Source organism: Acytostelium subglobosum (assembly GCF_000787575.1).
Source record: "Acytostelium subglobosum LB1 DNA, scaffold: scaffold10, whole genome shotgun sequence".
Taxonomy (NCBI): Eukaryota; Evosea; class Eumycetozoa; order Acytosteliales; family Acytosteliaceae; genus Acytostelium; species Acytostelium subglobosum.
The window spans coordinates 327317-344523 of record NW_012236523.1 but is presented as its reverse complement, the minus strand read 5'-3'; the positions used below and the strand labels follow the sequence as shown (position 1 = coordinate 344523).

At 46.3% G+C, this 17207-nt stretch overlaps 8 protein-coding genes across 8 annotated transcripts; 5 read left to right on the top strand and 3 right to left on the bottom strand.

Annotated features, from left to right (window-relative positions):
• Window positions 1–524: 524 nt before the first annotated feature.
• SAMD00019534_055580 (hypothetical protein) lies at window positions 525–2648 on the bottom strand (the record flags this gene model as incomplete). The annotated part of the gene is made up of 3 exons (XM_012899049.1): window positions 525–1154; window positions 1230–2449; window positions 2534–2648. 3 exons carry the CDS (start codon window positions 2646–2648, stop codon window positions 525–527), a joined length of 1965 nt encoding a protein of 654 aa, XP_012754503.1.
• A 547-nt stretch (window positions 2649–3195) lies between these two features.
• On the top strand, window positions 3196–4823 carry SAMD00019534_055570 (hypothetical protein; the record flags this gene model as incomplete). Its single annotated transcript, XM_012899048.1, has 3 exons — window positions 3196–4479; window positions 4543–4622; window positions 4697–4823. 3 exons carry the CDS (start codon window positions 3196–3198, stop codon window positions 4821–4823), a joined length of 1491 nt encoding a protein of 496 aa, XP_012754502.1.
• A 10-nt stretch (window positions 4824–4833) lies between these two features.
• Window positions 4834–5126, top strand: SAMD00019534_055560 (hypothetical protein; the record flags this gene model as incomplete). Its single annotated transcript, XM_012899047.1, has 2 exons — window positions 4834–4964; window positions 5036–5126. The coding sequence occupies 2 exons, from the start codon at window positions 4834–4836 to the stop codon at window positions 5124–5126; spliced, it is 222 nt and encodes a 73-aa protein (XP_012754501.1).
• Window positions 5127–5474: 348 nt separating this feature from the next.
• Window positions 5475–10110, top strand: SAMD00019534_055550 (hypothetical protein; the record flags this gene model as incomplete). Its single annotated transcript, XM_012899046.1, has 2 exons — window positions 5475–5746; window positions 5814–10110. The coding sequence occupies 2 exons, from the start codon at window positions 5475–5477 to the stop codon at window positions 10108–10110; spliced, it is 4569 nt and encodes a 1522-aa protein (XP_012754500.1).
• An 87-nt stretch (window positions 10111–10197) lies between these two features.
• On the bottom strand, window positions 10198–14019 carry SAMD00019534_055540 (hypothetical protein; the record flags this gene model as incomplete). The annotated part of the gene is made up of 3 exons (XM_012899045.1): window positions 10198–11069; window positions 11119–13030; window positions 13102–14019. Coding segments are annotated over 3 exons (3702 nt in total), but the record flags the coding sequence as incomplete, so codon positions are not given.
• Window positions 14020–15224: 1205 nt separating this feature from the next.
• Window positions 15225–16086, top strand: SAMD00019534_055520 (hypothetical protein; the record flags this gene model as incomplete). The annotated part of the gene is made up of 2 exons (XM_012899043.1): window positions 15225–15992; window positions 16057–16086. Coding segments are annotated over 2 exons (798 nt in total), but the record flags the coding sequence as incomplete, so codon positions are not given.
• SAMD00019534_055530 (hypothetical protein) lies at window positions 15640–15792 on the bottom strand (the record flags this gene model as incomplete). The annotated part of the gene is made up of 1 exon (XM_012899044.1): window positions 15640–15792. The coding sequence occupies one exon, from the start codon at window positions 15790–15792 to the stop codon at window positions 15640–15642; it is 153 nt and encodes a 50-aa protein (XP_012754498.1).
• A 39-nt stretch (window positions 16087–16125) lies between the features above and the next one.
• SAMD00019534_055510 (hypothetical protein) lies at window positions 16126–17193 on the top strand (the record flags this gene model as incomplete). The annotated part of the gene is made up of 1 exon (XM_012899042.1): window positions 16126–17193. One exon carries the CDS (start codon window positions 16126–16128, stop codon window positions 17191–17193), a length of 1068 nt encoding a protein of 355 aa, XP_012754496.1.
• Window positions 17194–17207: the final 14 nt, after the last annotated feature.

Genomic DNA, 17207 nt, shown 5'->3' with positions numbered 1-17207 from the left:
CTTGTGTTTGGCAGCCAGTGTCAATAGTTGTCGCATTGGCTCTTCCTCCTCTGTATAAGACTGAATAAAGTCAACATAGCCTGGTATACGTGGCGCGCCACCTCCATCTTCAATCTCAGTTATTGAAGTCGGACTTTGAGATGGAGTGAATGATGGTGAATGATTAAAGAGGGATTGATGTGTCTCTATCTTATCAGTCAACTCTCTAAATCTCTTGACAAACAGATGAGTTCTACCATGTATGATGAACTGTTTGAGTGATCCATTCAACTTCAGATCTTTGCATTGCTCCATGATCATCTTTCTAATGACAACATTCCTGAACAATGAAGTAAATGTAACTTCTACCATCTGTTGTTGTTACTTGATGTTGTTCATTATCTATCAATAGTCTGTCAGGCTTCGTGATCAAATGAAGTCACAGTCCAGTTTGAACCCAACTTTTGGCAAGTCCAAGTTGGAAAATGGAAGATGAGGCTGGAGCGAAAGTCCTTTATTATATAATACATAAACAATTGTCAATATCACTCGATGTACTGTCCATTGTTACCCTTGTTGTTGCTGTTGTTGTTGTTGTTGTTTGGCTTGTTGGAGTAGTACTTGTTACTGTTGCTATTGTTGATTGATGTCTTGAATGGTTTGTAATGTAGTTGTTGCATTGGAGGAGGCTGTTGCTGCTGTTGTTGTTGTTGCGCCAGCTGAAGTTGTTGTTGTTGTTGCACCAGCTGTTGTTGCTGTTGTGGCAACTGTTGGTGCATCATGAAGTTGTTGTTGTCCAGTTGTACATTCTCTGCAGAGTTGACCCTTCTAATTAAATTGGAGCCACCTCTGTTGCCATCATTATTGTAGTTATGTCTACCATTATTGTTGTTATTGTTGTTGTTGTTGATATTGATGTTATTGTTGTTGCCAGGACTGTTCCTGTTGTTGTTGTTATTATGTTGTTGTCTTTGTTGTTGGTGATATTGTTGTTGTTGTTGTTGTTGCTGTTGGTGTTGATGAAGTGGCTGTTGGGGTGGCGACTGATAGTATGGCTGTTGCAGGAGGAATGGTTGTTGTGGCGATGACTGTGGTTGTTGTTGTTGTTGTTCATAGTATCTTATCTTCTGTTCGGCCTCATCCTTTGACTCTTGTAGTCTTTCATAAAGTTCCATCTTTGATTGATTTAGTGGAGTCAGTAACATTGATTACATGCCACAATCATGCTCTGTTCAGTCACATAAACATACCTGGGCATTCTTGACATTCTTGAGACCCTTCATGTAGGCACGACCTAGATCGTCCAACATTTGGTAGGATAGAGAGTGCAGGTTGTTGCCGCACAGATGTTCATACTTGATGGACAGTTGGAGTATCTCTTCGGCCTGTCTCTTGAGCTCAGTCTGCATCTGTTTGTACTTTTGATGATTGGAATCGTTTGAATAATCTGATCCTCCAACTGTTGCCGCTGCTGGAGGTTGTCCATTGTTGTTGTTGTTATTGATAATGGGCGACAACAATGGAGACTGGGATGACTTGGGCGAGCTCATAAGTATGTTGGGTGAGAGTGAGAGGGCGGGTCCATGTGATGGCGGACTCTGTTGCTTGTGCTGTTGTTGCTGTTGAAGTTGAGGATAGAGCGAAGCAATTGGCAAGAAGTGGATGTCATCGTAGCTGGTCGGGGCAGTGGCCATACCGCCAATCACAATCAGTGTTGAGCCATCGGCGCTGACGGACAGTGTGTGCTTGAACCTGATGGGTGGCTTGTTCTCCAGATGCGGACAATGCCACTGCATGCTCTCGATGTTCAGTATCCAGAGTGTGTCGAAGCAGCGCCCGCCATCCATGCCACCGAATATATAAAGGTTCTTGTCGACAAACACCGCGGCATGGTTGGCCAGCGGGCCAATCATTGGCGACCCTGTTGTAATGGCGGGGGTCCACACACGAGAGTCCACATTGAAGATGTAGAGGTCGTTGAAGTGGGTCGTCTTGTGTCTGCCGCCAAACAGATAGAGCTTGAGGCCGCTAGAGTAGAGGTTGGCCGTGTGGAAGGTGCGCGCATGTGGAGGATCGCACACCGTCTGCACGTGAGTCCAGGTGAGCGTGGCCACGTCCAGACAGTACATATCGTTGTAGAAGGCGTTCTCGCCAAGGCCACCAAACACATAGAGGTGCTTGCCGACCATCGTGGCGCTGTGTGCGTATCTGGGACTGGGCGCATTGCCATGTGTCTGAGGCTGAGACCAAGTATTGTGCACGGTATCATAGATGTTGACGTCATCATAGTACCTATGTCCATCGAATCCACCAAAGATCAACAATCTATTATTACCAATATCAGTCGCTGTATGAGCGTATCTTGGCATTGGAACATTACTTCCTCGCTCCTTCACCGTCCATTGATTCTTCTCCAAGTCATACATCAACATTGAGTTATGATATGTGAACGTTGTAGAATCTATATTTGCTAAGGTTCATCGATCCATCGATTGATTGTTTGATTGAATGAGTATGATGAGCAACAACAACTTGTTGTAGATGTTAAACATACCTATATATGTGCATCCTCCAAACACGTAAATGAATGATCCGATGACATTGGCACTATGACCTCCTCTCTTCAATGTGCCACCAAACTCATGTTTCCTCCAACTTGCACTCAACATCTCTATCTCTCTGTCTCTTGTTGTCTTATATATATACTGATACAGATAAAGATACAGATATATTTAAGTGATACCAAACAAGCCGAACCACTTTATGATGTGCAATGGGAGGTCGACAAGACCCAAAGATCTTGGAGCCCAAACACAAGAATGGGATATTTTTGGTGTTGTGAATTTTCCTTTGCAGTATTTCTATGAATGAATCATCCTGGAGCATAAAGAGAGTGAGATCACGATAATAGAACAATAAATAATTATAATGTTGATATGTATCTGTATTATTGAAGTAATTATATGTATGAATAACATGAGTTTGAAAGGATGAAGTAGGAACCAAACCATAAATGAACATTGTGGGGTCACCTTTGAGCAACCCATCTTTGGAATTCAATTAAAAGTTGGGCTTTTGACCCCTGAGGGTTTGGAAACAGAACACACAAGAGTCCACCACTTTAACACTCGATTTGTTGTTTGTTGTATAACTTATATCTATATTTATATATATCTGTTTGTTGATTGATTGTTTGTTTGTTGTACATGTACAGAGATGGACACCAACAATAATAACAACAACAACAACAACAATACATCAATAACAACATCAACAACGACAACAATGACAACAACAACAACGACAGGAGGAGGGTCATCATTGGTCGATGAGAACTTTAGAAAGGTGTTTGATTATGGCAGATCAATGTTGACAGACTTGGCAAGAATTGATGACATGATCAATGCATCGGATGTAGTCAGTGAATTGGAGATTGTTATGTTCTCAAGAAGAATGACGTCGAGATGTTCGGAACTGTCGACGCCCACACCAGGTCTGGCACACTCACCGGCCTCACAGATCGATCTGGCCGACACAAGCTTTGGCATCGCGCGACAATACAGCCACAATCAACAGTTCAACATTATCAAGTGCATCATTGTGAACATTACAAACATCATCAATGGCATGAAGACGTACAATGGAGTGGCCCGCAAGGGTTCATCACTGAGCTCGCTCATTCCTCTCAAGAAGGAGTACCATGAGCAGCGCAAACAGTTGATCCAGCACTGGAAGGAGTTGATCATCTACGTGTCAGAGGTCATGTGGCGCGTGCCCAGGATATACACGCCCAAGTCCACGTCTGGGTCATCATCACCACTGCATCCTCTCACACCATCCTCCTCTCTGTTATCAATACCCGCGTCTCCAATATCGGAGCTGGCCATCACATCGCCTGTCATTGTGGCGGCGTCACCTTCACCATGTCTATCGCCATCCCCATCTCCATCGCCATCTCCATCATTGTTACCATCGAACTGGCCACATCAACTTGTCACAACATCACTACCAACATCGCCACGCAAGATGACAGGAGGTCGTGGTATGCCATTGCCCATCAACAACAACAACAGCAACACTGTGACACAACAACAACAACAACAACCACAAGCTACACTCTTTGATGTACTTCATCAAATAAGACAATCACTCTCCAATCTCCTTTGGCATCTCAAGAACTATCAACGAATACAAATGAACAAGCAACAGCAACAACAACAACATCAACAACAACCACATCAGATGCCCAAGCTTTCAGAATCACCTGTTGGAGCAGGTGACTCAGCCATTAATCAACACCATCACAGCCATTTGAATGAGTCTAGTCCTCAAGGAGGCTCACCAAGACCATTGGGAACGATATATATTGAGACAACGAGAAGTCTTACACTCCCAACGCTCTGTCTCCAACTCCAAGAGACGACACAACAGCTCAACATCAAGATGGAGTCAACACTATTTATCACACTCATCAATGGTCTTGCCGTCCAGAGCCACAGTGTAAGTCAGTCAGCGATCACTTGGACCATCCCATGGTTATACTAACTCAATCACAATGATTAGGAAATGATTGAATCACTGACCAAATGTATAGATAACTTCAAGTCACTGGTATTCTCGGTCAATATCAATGTCAAAGGTATGTATGAATGATTGATTGATGGAGTGAATGAGAGAGTGGAGTTGCTGACAGTGTTTGTTCCCTTCCCCATACCAGATCCAATCACTCCATCAAGGCCATTGAATATACCAACCTCAACATCATCTACATCTACGACTTCGACTACTACTACGACATCTTCAAGTACAAAGCAAACTCAAAAGAATGCTTTGTCACCAACTAAGCATGGTCCAATGAGAGGCTTCATGAATTCGATCAAGGGCAAGCCAAGCAAGCAACAACAACAAACACAAGGACAGGCATTCAGTATAGTCAGAGTGGATGACAATGAGAAGCAACAACGACAGCAACAAAAGGATGTGTTGTTAGAGGTACCACCCTCTCGCTCACCAGCATTATCATCACAATCATCCTCACCGATATCGATCACACCAGCAACGACATCTCCATCGTCATCCTCACCTATATCACCTTTGATGTCACCATTGGCATCACCTCCAGCTTCAGTTGCCATGTCACCAACTAGCCCATCGACACCTGCAGAGTCTGGCACAGGTGTCGAGACACGTCCAAGACATCATCCTCAAGGTGTCGAGCATCATGGACCTCCACCAATCACATCAATATCCTCCCCTTCACCATCACCATCGATTCAAGCACTCAAAGATCCTTGTGTTGAGGATGTTCAAGATCCCAAGCCCCAAGTCGTGCCCTCAATCATCATTGATCAACCATCAGGCACAGAGCCACAGACTCAGACCCATACTCAGAATGTTCCACAACATCACCAAAGTTACAACCATCGACATCCCCACCACCAACAGTGGCACCGCCTATACATTACACAAAGCCAACGTCGATCACCAACACACAGATGCCACTACAACCAAAGAAGCAAAAGTTGAAGCAGTTGTCAGTGTTCTCCAAGCATCTCAATCGACTGAAGCAGAGCGATGAGGAGAGACAACGTAATAGTTTCAATCAGTTCTGGATGGAGGGATCCACCGTGCAGAACAGACAGGACAAACTTCCAACTGACGATCGTCAGCGACTACAGATCACAAGTCTCGGCAGCTACGTCTCCAACCTTGTCATCAAAGGATTGCTGGCCTCGGCCACGCCCATTCAGCCTCCACACATTGAGAAGTAAGTAAACCAGGAAGGAATTATTCCAATCATATACTTATCCCCACTCCTACATCATCACCACCAGCTACTCATCATGTGTTCTATTCGCGGACATTAGTGGATTTACTGCACTCACTGAGAGATTGGGCAATCATGGACAGGAGGGCGTGGAGCTGCTCACAAAGAACTTGAACTTGTTCTTTGATATGTTGATCAAGATTGTGAAGAGCTACGGTGGAGACATTGTAAAGTTTGCAGGTGATGCCGTCTTGACTCATTGGCCAACATATGGAGAGTTGACGAACCGTGTGCGTATAGCATGTGCCTGCGCACTCAGTCTACAACGCAAACTTCACAATTTCCCTGTACCGGGCGGCTTCCTCACCCTGCACATTGGAGTTGGTTGCGGCAAGGTGTCTGGCCTTTATGTGGGTGGTGAGTCATCCAAGGTAGAGTTCCTCATCGCGGGTGAGGCTCTCGTGCAGGCAACACTGTGCGAGAAGGAAGCAGACGCCGGTGAGATCTACATCTCGCAATCATGTCTGGACTATGTCAAGCAGTTTGCCAATGTCACACAGAAGAAGAGCAAGGCCAACTACCGACTCGACTCTTTGGCCAAGTTGGAGAAGCGTGAGAAGCGACCATCGTCCACGGTCGACGGTGAGGACTTGTTGACGTCAATGGACAGGAAGTTCTTGTTCGACCTGCCCCTGCTCATGGACATGGAGGATTCACTGCAGCGATTCGTGCCCAACACTGTGGTCAATCACATCAAGCGTGGCGCATACCTCGCCGAACTGCGATACATCAGTGTCATATTTGTCAACCTCTCGTATGGTGTGCCCGACCCCGTCAAGGACCTCGACACACTGCAGGCCATCGTGTCTCAGACTCAAACAATCGTCTACAAGTACGAGGGCACAGTGCGCCAATTCATCATCGACGACAAGGGTTGTGTGTTGATCGCCTGCTGGGGCATGCCAGGTGTCAGCCACGAGGACGACCCTTCGCGAGCAGTCGAAGCCGCCATGGAGATCGTTGTCAATCTGTTCAAGCTCAAGGTTATCAGCACGGTTGGTGTGACCACTGGCAAGTGCTTCTGCGGTGACGTTGGCAGCGACGAGCGCCGAGAGTATGCCGTCGTCGGCGACATTGTCAACCTCTCAGCGAGGCTCATGTCGCACAGTCAGGGTGGAGTGCTCTGTGACGAGGAGACATCGAGGAACGCACGTAACATTGAGTTTGTTCGCATGACCGAGCCCATCAAGGTCAAAGGCAAGACAACTCTGATCCCCCTATTCAAGCCAATCAAGAAGCACAAGCATCTGGACAACAACTCACCCCGACAGCTCGGCCTCAAGAGCAAGCTCATCGGTCGCCAGACCCAGCTATTGCAGATGTCCATCGCGGTGCACGAGCTCACTCAAGGCAAGCCCACACGCATCTTCTTGCTGGAGGCTGAGGCCGGTCTGGGCAAGAGCAGGTTCATCTCAGAGGTCAAGCATAACTTCTGCACCGGCATCAAGATACTCAAGGCTAGCGGTGTACAAATGAGCGAGTCTACTCAATATTATGTTTGGAGACAGCTGATCCAGGAGTATCTGAATGAGGACGAGCGTACTGGCTACAAGACATTACAGACACTTGGCCCACACATCAACCTGCTCAGACAAGCTCTGGATATCCGCGCCGAGCTGCCAGAGGCAAACAGAAGATACTCTGCGCCACAAAGAGCAGAGACTCAACACATGCTCATGTTGCGATTAGTGCAGACCATGGTGCCACCTGGCACGATCATCGTCATCGATGACGCTCACTTCATGGACAAAGCAAGCTGGACACTCACTCAGAACCTCTGCCAGGTACTTGAGAATCACTTGATCATCATCTCCATGCGTCCTCTTAAGGACGCGCTTCCCTCTGGCTTCACCCAATTGTCCAACTTGGAGACCATTCAGCTCGAGCCACTCGCGTCCAAGGAGGAGGTGGCAATGCTTATTGAGCAGATACTAGACCGTGGCGGCAGCGGCGGCAACACAGCAGCACCCAGGAGCAACAAGATACATGACGAGATCATTGAGGAGATATTCAATCGATCACAGGGCAACCACTTTGTGATTGAGGAGATGGTCAACAGTCTGCGCTCATCAGGTGTGTTTGACGAGAGCTCTGGTCTATCGAAGCAGGAGCTGATTGAACAGGTCAAGGTGTCCATGCCACGCACAGTCACATCACTGATCACCAGCAGAGTAGATCGACTGAGCAACACACAGCAGCTTGAGCTCAAGGTCGCTTCGGTAATCGACATGCCATTCACAGCCGACTATCTATACTCAATGATGCCCTCTGACTCGACCAGCAAGCAGGACCTTATCAATGATCTGGCTCAATTGGAGAAGCTACACTTTATCAAATCAAAGACTGTGGCATCCAAGACAAATGATCAAACAGACGTGGTGTACTCATTCCAACACACGCGCACACAAGAGGTCATCTATGGTGTGATGCTGTTCTCTCAACGACGTGAGCTACACTTCAAAATTGCCAAATCACTCGAGAAGGAGAACGGTACTCCTCAATCACTGGTGCATCACTATCACTGTGCTCAAGACTACAGCAAGACGAAGGAGTATGCGATGAAGGCTGGTCTCAAGGCCATGGGCGTCAATGACAATAAGGAGGCTGTCAAGTACTTCCAATTAACATTGAAGTGTATGGAGATGGAGATGAATGCCAACAATAACCCAAGTGCACCTGGAGGTGGCAACAGCAGTGGCGAGGGAGGCGATGAGGAGAAGAAACCTAGGCGAGGCCATCACAGGAGTTCATCTTCGCCATCCACTACAATCACGACCGCCCCACTCTCATCACCAAGCGCTGGTATGATCAAAAAGACTCCATTTGAGGTCGTGTCCATGACCCGCAAGCTTGGCATGGTATTGTACAACATGGGATTTCTTCAGTCTGCATCCATGCACTTCTTCTCTGCGCTCAAACACATGGGCATTGAGATGCCTGGTGGTCTGAACGGTCCGCCATCCCAACAACAAGCACCAGCCAGCGCTGGTCCAAGAAAGCTCGTCCGTTTGCCCAAGATGGCCAGACAGGACTCGCTGACCAAGTTCTTCACATCATCTTTGGACCCATTCGAAAAGCGTGAAGCCATACTCTCGCTCGTGCTCCTGTCCAAGATATTCTTGCACGATTGTGCCAAGAGCTCAGCCACCTGGTGCTGCTTTGTCTCTTCCCAACTGGCAGGTGAGAACTGGAATCTCCAATCGGAAGCCTTCTCAATTGGTATCCGTGTGCTTGGAGCGAATGGAGATCACACAACGCCTCTCAGATACTACGCTGCAGTGTTGGCGTCAAAGGAGACCAATACCTATGTATGTGGCAACTCGCATCAGTCATGGGGCATTCTCATGGCTGGTCTAGGTCGTTGGAGCGAGGCTGAGGCCGGTTTCCAAACAGCAACAGAGTCAGCATCTGCCTCTGGCGACAAGAAGATGATGGAAGAGTCCAGTATCTTCCTTGCCAACTGTCTATACCTAATGTGTCAGATCAAGCCCAGCATGACATTGGCACAACAAACACTGGAGAGCTCGAGGGCAAGAGAGGACCATCAGATCCAGATCATGTCGTTGCTCTCACTATCCATGTGCCAGTTCCGTCTGGGTGATCACGAAGGCTACATTGCCAACATGAAGGAGATCGAGCGCTTGATGTCCACAGTGGGCAACTCTGAGATACCAAACTCCTATCAGATGAACTACAACATTCTCAAGGCTCACATTGCACTGTATAACAATGATATCAACACCTGCTACGAACATTGCAGGACTGTACACACTATTCTCAACCGATGCGAACCCAACAACTTCACCACTTACGAATCATACGCTTCATTGCCATTGATTCTAATCAAGATACTTAATATCCAGTCAACAACTACAACATCGACTACTACTACTGCATCATCACCAAGCAACAACAACAACACAACTCCCTCACCACCTACCATACATAACCGATCCAAATTGATGAACGAGATCATCGAGTGTATGATACTTTTGGAGAAGTTTGCCGACATCTTCCCAATTGCTCAGCCGAGACTGCTCCTGCTCCGTTCGATTGTCAACGCACTTACCAACAAAGAGGACGCCAATGTCGAGATTGAGAAGTCCATCCAAGAGGCCAAGGAAAAGGCCAACAAGTTGGGAATGACCTTTGAAGAAGAGCTATGCTCTGACTATCAACAACTCCTACTTTGCACCACCGAACAAGAACGTCCTGGCCCTGAGGCTCCCGCCACCTTGTCACCATCCAAAGTAACCTCGCCCGATAAGAAGGATGGTTTCCACATCTTTGGCTTCCTCAAATAAACGTTTGAATGCAATGGCATATATGTAATCTGAAAGTGTATATAGGTTCGCCAAAGTTGACTGTTATTATTATCGAATGGACTAGTTCAAAATGACAGAGCATAGCTTCTCGATTATCCATGCTCCAACGAGGTCGACGACAATGGTTCCAAACATTAGCATACGGAAGTGTGCGTCTGGGAAAGGGATCATCTCAAGGAATGTGTTCCATGATGGGATGATCTCGAGCGAGAGTATTGCGCCAAGCAACCATACAGACGACAGAGAATATAGGAGTGGCTTGTTCTCTTGCAGACTCTGCATGAAGGGGTGTCCCTTGTAGTTGATGGCAAATGTGGCCACTTGCATTGCGTTGGAGATGAGGAAGACGGCGCTGTTGACTAGGTTTGGTTCGAATGTCGAGTCTGGCTTGGGCATGGTGCCCTCGGAGCGTGCTTGAGCTTCGCGCACAATGAATATCAGACAGCCAAGATGAAGTACAAACTGCAACAGGATGGACAGCATCATGTATGGACTGAACAGGTTGGGGTTTGGTCGCTTAGCGGCAAGCTTCTCCAGAGGCTTCGAGGTTGAGATGAACAGGAAGCACATGGCAATCAGCATTCCTGCGAGTGTGATCTGAGTGTCTCCAAGCTTCACACCATCCAAATAGAGCACTGACAAACTGTAGGCAGAGATCAATGAGTTGAGGGCAAGGATCTTGTACATTTGGAATGTTGTGACCAGTGTACATCTACCCTGTCTGATGATATGTGTGACTGGCATCACTCTTGAGCTCCTTGATGTGAATGGTGCTGCAATCGAAGCATCGCCCAACTTAACCATCTGCAACTCTTGGTCCTTCATATCCTCCTGGAGCTTCCTAGTCAAATCCATTGCACTTACACTCTTTGATTTGTTCTGTTGTTGTTGTGCTTGCAATTGTCTCATCTGTTGGGCGTGGTGGCTTGTGTTAGTGGCTGTTCAAGGACTATGTCAATGGCCAACTTGAATGACTTACAATTGCTGCTGGACTGGTATCAATCACTCTGGGAGGAGGAAGGTCACCCTTGTTGAGGATAGCAATACCGACATGTGCCTGCTTGAGTGCACCAACGTCATTGGTACCGTCGCCAGCCATCACAGTGTGATGTCCATTGACCTTGAAGTTGGTAAGGATCAACTGCTTCTGCTCCGGTGACACTCTGGCAAACACCTGAACCATGAACAGATCCTTCTCAAGTTTGGCATTGTTCATTATCAGCGACAGGGTCTGTCCTGACACGCCAAGGTTGTATTGCGATCTGAGTGTCTGCAAGTGCTTGATGTTGTTCGTATCGAGTGCCAATGTTACGGTCTCATCGACTGAGATCCACTTGGCATTCTTGCCATCAACATCAGAGTTGAGGATCAACGTTGGTTGTTGAGGGTTCTGGATGCCCAGCTGCTTGGCAACGTGGCACGCTGTCAGACTGTTGTCACCCGTGATCATTACGATTGAGTGAGCAGAACTGGACAGCTTCTCAATGGCCTCCTTCGAGTCTGGCTTGAGTGGGCAATCAAAAATGAGGAATCCTCCAAACTCCAAGTCGCGCTCAGTCTCCTCACGCTGGATCTGCTTCATCGTAGACATGTTGTCCGACTGGATCCTCTTGTAGCCAAGTGCAATCACACGTGCGCCCTGTCTTGAGAAGAGCTTGTAGGTGGACTCATAGTCGTTGGTAATGGAGCCCGCCCTGAAGAATGGCCTGAGTACCTCTGGTGCACCCTTGATAAAGGCGTAATGAGAGACGTGTCCATCTTGATTGACTGATGCCACTGTCGACATTCTCTTCAGGTCCGAAGAGAAGAGATAACGATTGATGATCTCGATGATCACCTTCTTGCGGTGGTGTGCCGAGACGTCGCCTTTGCAGCTCCATGGAATGGACTTGAGTGATGCTGTCTCCATTGGGTCTCCAACAAGCTTGCCATCAATGTGTACCAACGAGTGGCATCCAGCCAAGATGTAATGGATAACAATGGGGATGTCTGCTGGGGCAGTGAGTGCGCTTGGTCCTGATGTCGAAGTTGTCGTTGAGTTGCTGCTGCCCTCTTGCTCATTGTCCAATGATTTTGGACAACAGGCAACACCCTGGAGGATGAGGTCGTCGGTGGTGAGTGTGCCAGTCTTGTCGAAGCAGCAAATATCCACCTTGCCTGCGAATGGAATCCTGAATGGCTCGGTACAGTAGATACCAAGACGAACGAGAGCAATCAAAGAGTTGTTGACGGCCAGCGACAGCTCCATTGGGAGCTCAGGTGGGACGACCGACGTGATGACCATGATGCAATGCAAGATGAGCTTGTATCTGTTCCTCTCCTCGTCCTCGTATCCTCTGATGAACAGGTAGACTGACGCGGCAATGGCAAAGATCAACAAGAAGATGATAAAGAAGAAACTCTCCTTGTTGTTGGCAGTGACACGCTCAGATGAGAACCAGATCGTACGCATCAGACTGCCCTGATTGGTGTCAAAGCCAGTCTTGAGCGCAAAACAGATACAGCCCTTATCTGGAGACTTGGGCACCTTGGAGTTGAGACGGTCGGCTGGACCGTTGTGCTGAACAACCTGCGTTCCACCGTAGAGGATGTGTAACTTGTCGTTCTTGAGATCGATCGATGGTGACTTGCTGATGCTCCTGTCTTGGATGGACTCCTTGTGATGAGGAGTGGACTCGCCCGTCAACATGGCTTCATTGACGACGCAACCACCGGCCAACAACAAAAGATCGCATGGCATTGTTGAGTTGGCTTCAGTCGTGCCTCTTCCAACTGACACAATATCACCTGGAATGATCTCAGTCGAGTCGATCTGTTTCCAAGTGTTCACTCTGTACACATACACAGGGTAAGATGGTTTGCTACTCATCTCTCGCAATGACATCAAGTTTCTCAGTCTCTGTGAATGATTGATTGATTGATTGAGTGAGTGAGTGGACGGGACAAAAGCTTGACTCGCTAATGACTTACGGATTTGACTACGGTGGCTTCAAACATTAGGAGCATGAAGAGTGTGAAGAGACAGTAGAGGACATACTCCTCAAGACACCAGAGGAGGACACAGAAGACTTGGAAGACAAAGAATGGTGCAATGGCCTGCTCCTGGTAGAGGTGCCAGAAGGATGGCAGAGGTATATCGAATCGGTTGTTGCCAAACTGTGACTGTGCCTGCTGGAGGGACTCGGCCGTATCGTAGCCACGCAGCTTGAGCAGCTCTTCGGTGCTGCTTGCGGGCACGATCAGCTTGATGCGACGGAACTGTCGAGTGTCGGGATCGTACGTGAACTTGCGCTTCTGGAACTCAAAGTATATCTGTCGGCGGCTGTCCACAACGATTGGACAGATCTGTTTGGAGCCGACGTGCGACGACGGTGTCACCTTGACGTCGGACGCCTGAGAGATATCCGACACGGGCGTCATTGAGACAAAGGCGCAGTACTCCACCGACCAGTACTTGAACAGCTGTGAGATAACATGGAAGCAGGCGGCCAATCCAAGAAGGAACAAATAAAAGTCTGGTCCCTCCAATGATACTGAAGGGTTTGCTGTTGTTGAGTCTGTATCTGTTTTGTTTGTGTTGATCGATGTATCATTATTCACTAGTGTCTGATCTATTGTTGTTGCTGCCGCCGCTGCTGCTGCTGTGTCAATGGTCTCATTGTGAAGTTGAGTTGTCGTTGTCGTTGTCGTATTTGTTGAGTTTGATATCGTAGACAATGGAAGTGATAATGGTTCAGCTATCGTATAAAGGTATATTAAGTAAGCGTAGAGTACTACAAAAGGAATGACATTGAGATGAAACAATGGTGGCTTCCTTCTATAGAGTCTAATCGACGCTATTGACTTTGACTGTATTCCTGGTCCACTCCTAATTTGATGACACTTGTGTTATTCATTCATTCTTTCATTCATTCCATAGTCCTAATTACTTACATTATGAGGACTGAATGTTGCTGTATTTATAACAACAACAACAACAACAACAGTTATACTGATATATGAATGAATAGATTGTAGGAATGCAGAACTGAATGAATGAATGAGTTGAAAATGAATGCACTTCACAATTTTCGATGAGTCACAACTCTCCCACAAGAATCTATTCTAACTTCCGACGACTTTTTGTTAGCAACTCATCTTTGGAAGACATTCATTTGACAACACCTATGAACATGTTTAACTTTGAGTATCATAGATCATTATAAAAAGATAAGCTCCAATCATATATAATGGTCCATTCCAAAATCTCTCAAATCTTCATCAACATGGCAACATACTCGCTCAGTCTGTCAAATATTCAATCAACCAATCAACCAATCAACCAATCAATCAAATTGCTTACACACATACTTATACGATTGACTGGCTAATGGCAATGAACATTTGATTGACCAATGAAATGATCATCATCATTGGAAAGGTGTTGGAAGTCTCTCTGTTCATCAATCAGAACGACAGATAGAGATATAATTGATTGATTGTGTATAAAGGGCAAAAAGGAAGTAAGTTTGGCAGTTCTATTATTATCTCCACACACACACACACGATCACTCTCTACCTCTATATCTCAAACACTCTCTCTATCTGTTAACACCTCAAACAAGCAAAGGATCATCATGATTAAGTCATTCAAGCATACATACACACACTCTCAGTGTGCACTGACTGACTGACGTTAATGATTGATTGTTTACCGTGGATGGACAAAACAACCCCACACATTCTGTACCCCACCCCCCTCGATCACTAAATCACCTGTCTAACGGATCGACGATTTGATCGTTGTTGAGGCACATACAACAGGTTGTTCAAACAGGAGGAGGTTGTTAGCGACCAAGCATCGATCAAGTAATATTGGACATCTTATCTTGATCTAATCAGTCAGTGAATCAATCAATCATAAGCCAAGTCAGTTTATAATATTATTAATATTATTTTATCATTTATTATTATTATTGATCACCACCAAGTCGATGTTGATGTTGATGTTGAGTGTTTATCGTTAAAGTACTAAACTAATCTTTATATCTCTATCTGTATAATATTTAAATATATTAATAATATTATAATAATTATTATAATTATCCCTAACTATGGCAGCATACATTCAATTAGATACACCAGTATTTGGAAATCCACATCTTCATACTCCACCATCAGAAGAGTTGGAATCACCATCAAAATTCGATACAACTGAGGATGTTAGTGTTGATGCTGATCAAAACAAGGTCCAACAAGAACAACAACAACAACAGCAACAAACACAACAAGATATATTAGATAAACAAGATGATGATGATTCAATTGATTTGGAATCAATATTATGTATCCAACAACATTGTCGAGCATTAATTGCCAGGAAACATCTACTTCATACTCGTCAATCCGCATTGACTATTCAAAGATATTACAGAGGATATAGAGCCAGGAAACAAGTTCAAGAGCTCAAGAAGGCCACTCCAACACCTGACCCAGCTCCAACACCAACTCAATCTCAAGTCGAAACACCTACTCCAACTCCAACTCCAATTCCTTCTTCAGACTCAGTCCCATCAAAACCAACCCCAACTCCATCACAAGTCGAAACGCAAACTCAAACCCCAACCCAAGATCCAACTCCAACTCCAACCCCAACTCCAACTCCAACTTCATCTTCCACATCAACAACTACAACAGCTATTGCTGCCACCACTGCTCCAACAAAGGAGAGTGTAATTGTACCATTAACAACAGAGAAGGACCAAACAAAGTCCAAAGACACAGATAAGAAGGATAAGGAGAAGGACAAACCAAAGGATCCAACAGTCCACAACTGGGCAGTAGCAAACAATGATGCCTCTAATGCTCAGAAGTTAAATATTGTGAGTACCATAGTAGATTGATTGATTGATTGATTGAATGAATGAACTAACACTGTACATGTAGATAACAAGAACCAAGGGTATTGAGGGACGAAGAAGACCTTCAAGAGGTGTTAGACCTGTGTCAAGGGAGATGTCATCTCCTTCGTTGAAGACACATTTACAACAGGAGCAAGATGACGAGGAGTTTGGTAATAATGATAATAATAATACCAAACCATCAATGACTGGTAGTGGACAACAAGTTGTTCAACCAAGATTGATCAATTTAGGCAATGGTCTGATGTTGCCAAAGTTTGATCCGTCCAAGGTGGTGCTGAGGTCCTCAGCCACAGGACAACGCGATCGCCCAGTCAGTGTGTCCAATCCAGAGATGTTGTACGCTCTCAACAACAAGTTTAAGAACAACATGAGCAATTCTACACCGAATAGTCCGGACAAGCCCAACCAATCTACATCGACCGAAGACAAGACGACTGAGGAGCTCATGAGTGACAAGCTCAAGAGATTCACATCGGCCAACAGACACTCGATGATGCCAACAATGACCCCACCCTTGTCCAAGGAGAAGACTGTACCAGCACCAACGAACCTGTCCACGACCACAATCATACTCAAAGACTCACCGGATCATACTGCCAGGGAGTCGCCAGAGCAGCCATTGTCGCTGGCAAAGATCGACGAGCATGAGAGTGAGAGCGAGAATGTCGCCACGGACAAGTCAAAGTCATCGCACTCTGACAAGGAGGACGAGTCCACACATACCGATGACAGTAGCAGTGGCGGTGTCTTCAAACAACAGCATCCATCAAAGAAGACCAGAGCAAGTGTGTATAGGTCTGGCATTCATAGATTGAGTTGCAACTTCAGCTCGGCAGACTTGTTGCATGCACCATCCACACAAGAGGAGGACAACATCAACAACGAGACCACCTCATCATCAACCACTGTGGACCATCAGAACAAGACACTACACATGTCTTTGAACGAGGTGAAGACCAAGAAGAAGGACAAGAGCAGGATCAAGAAGATATTAAGACTATTCCTTCGTCGACGTCCAAGCCAGAAGGATCTCGAGAAGACCAATGTCCTGGCCGAGCCATCAGACAACAAGAAGTCCAAGAAGGGCAGTTCGGCCCCAGTGAGTGCTCCAGCCACAGTGGCCCCTGTGGACACAGCCACAACAGTCGCGAGCGAATGATCACTGTGAGTGAG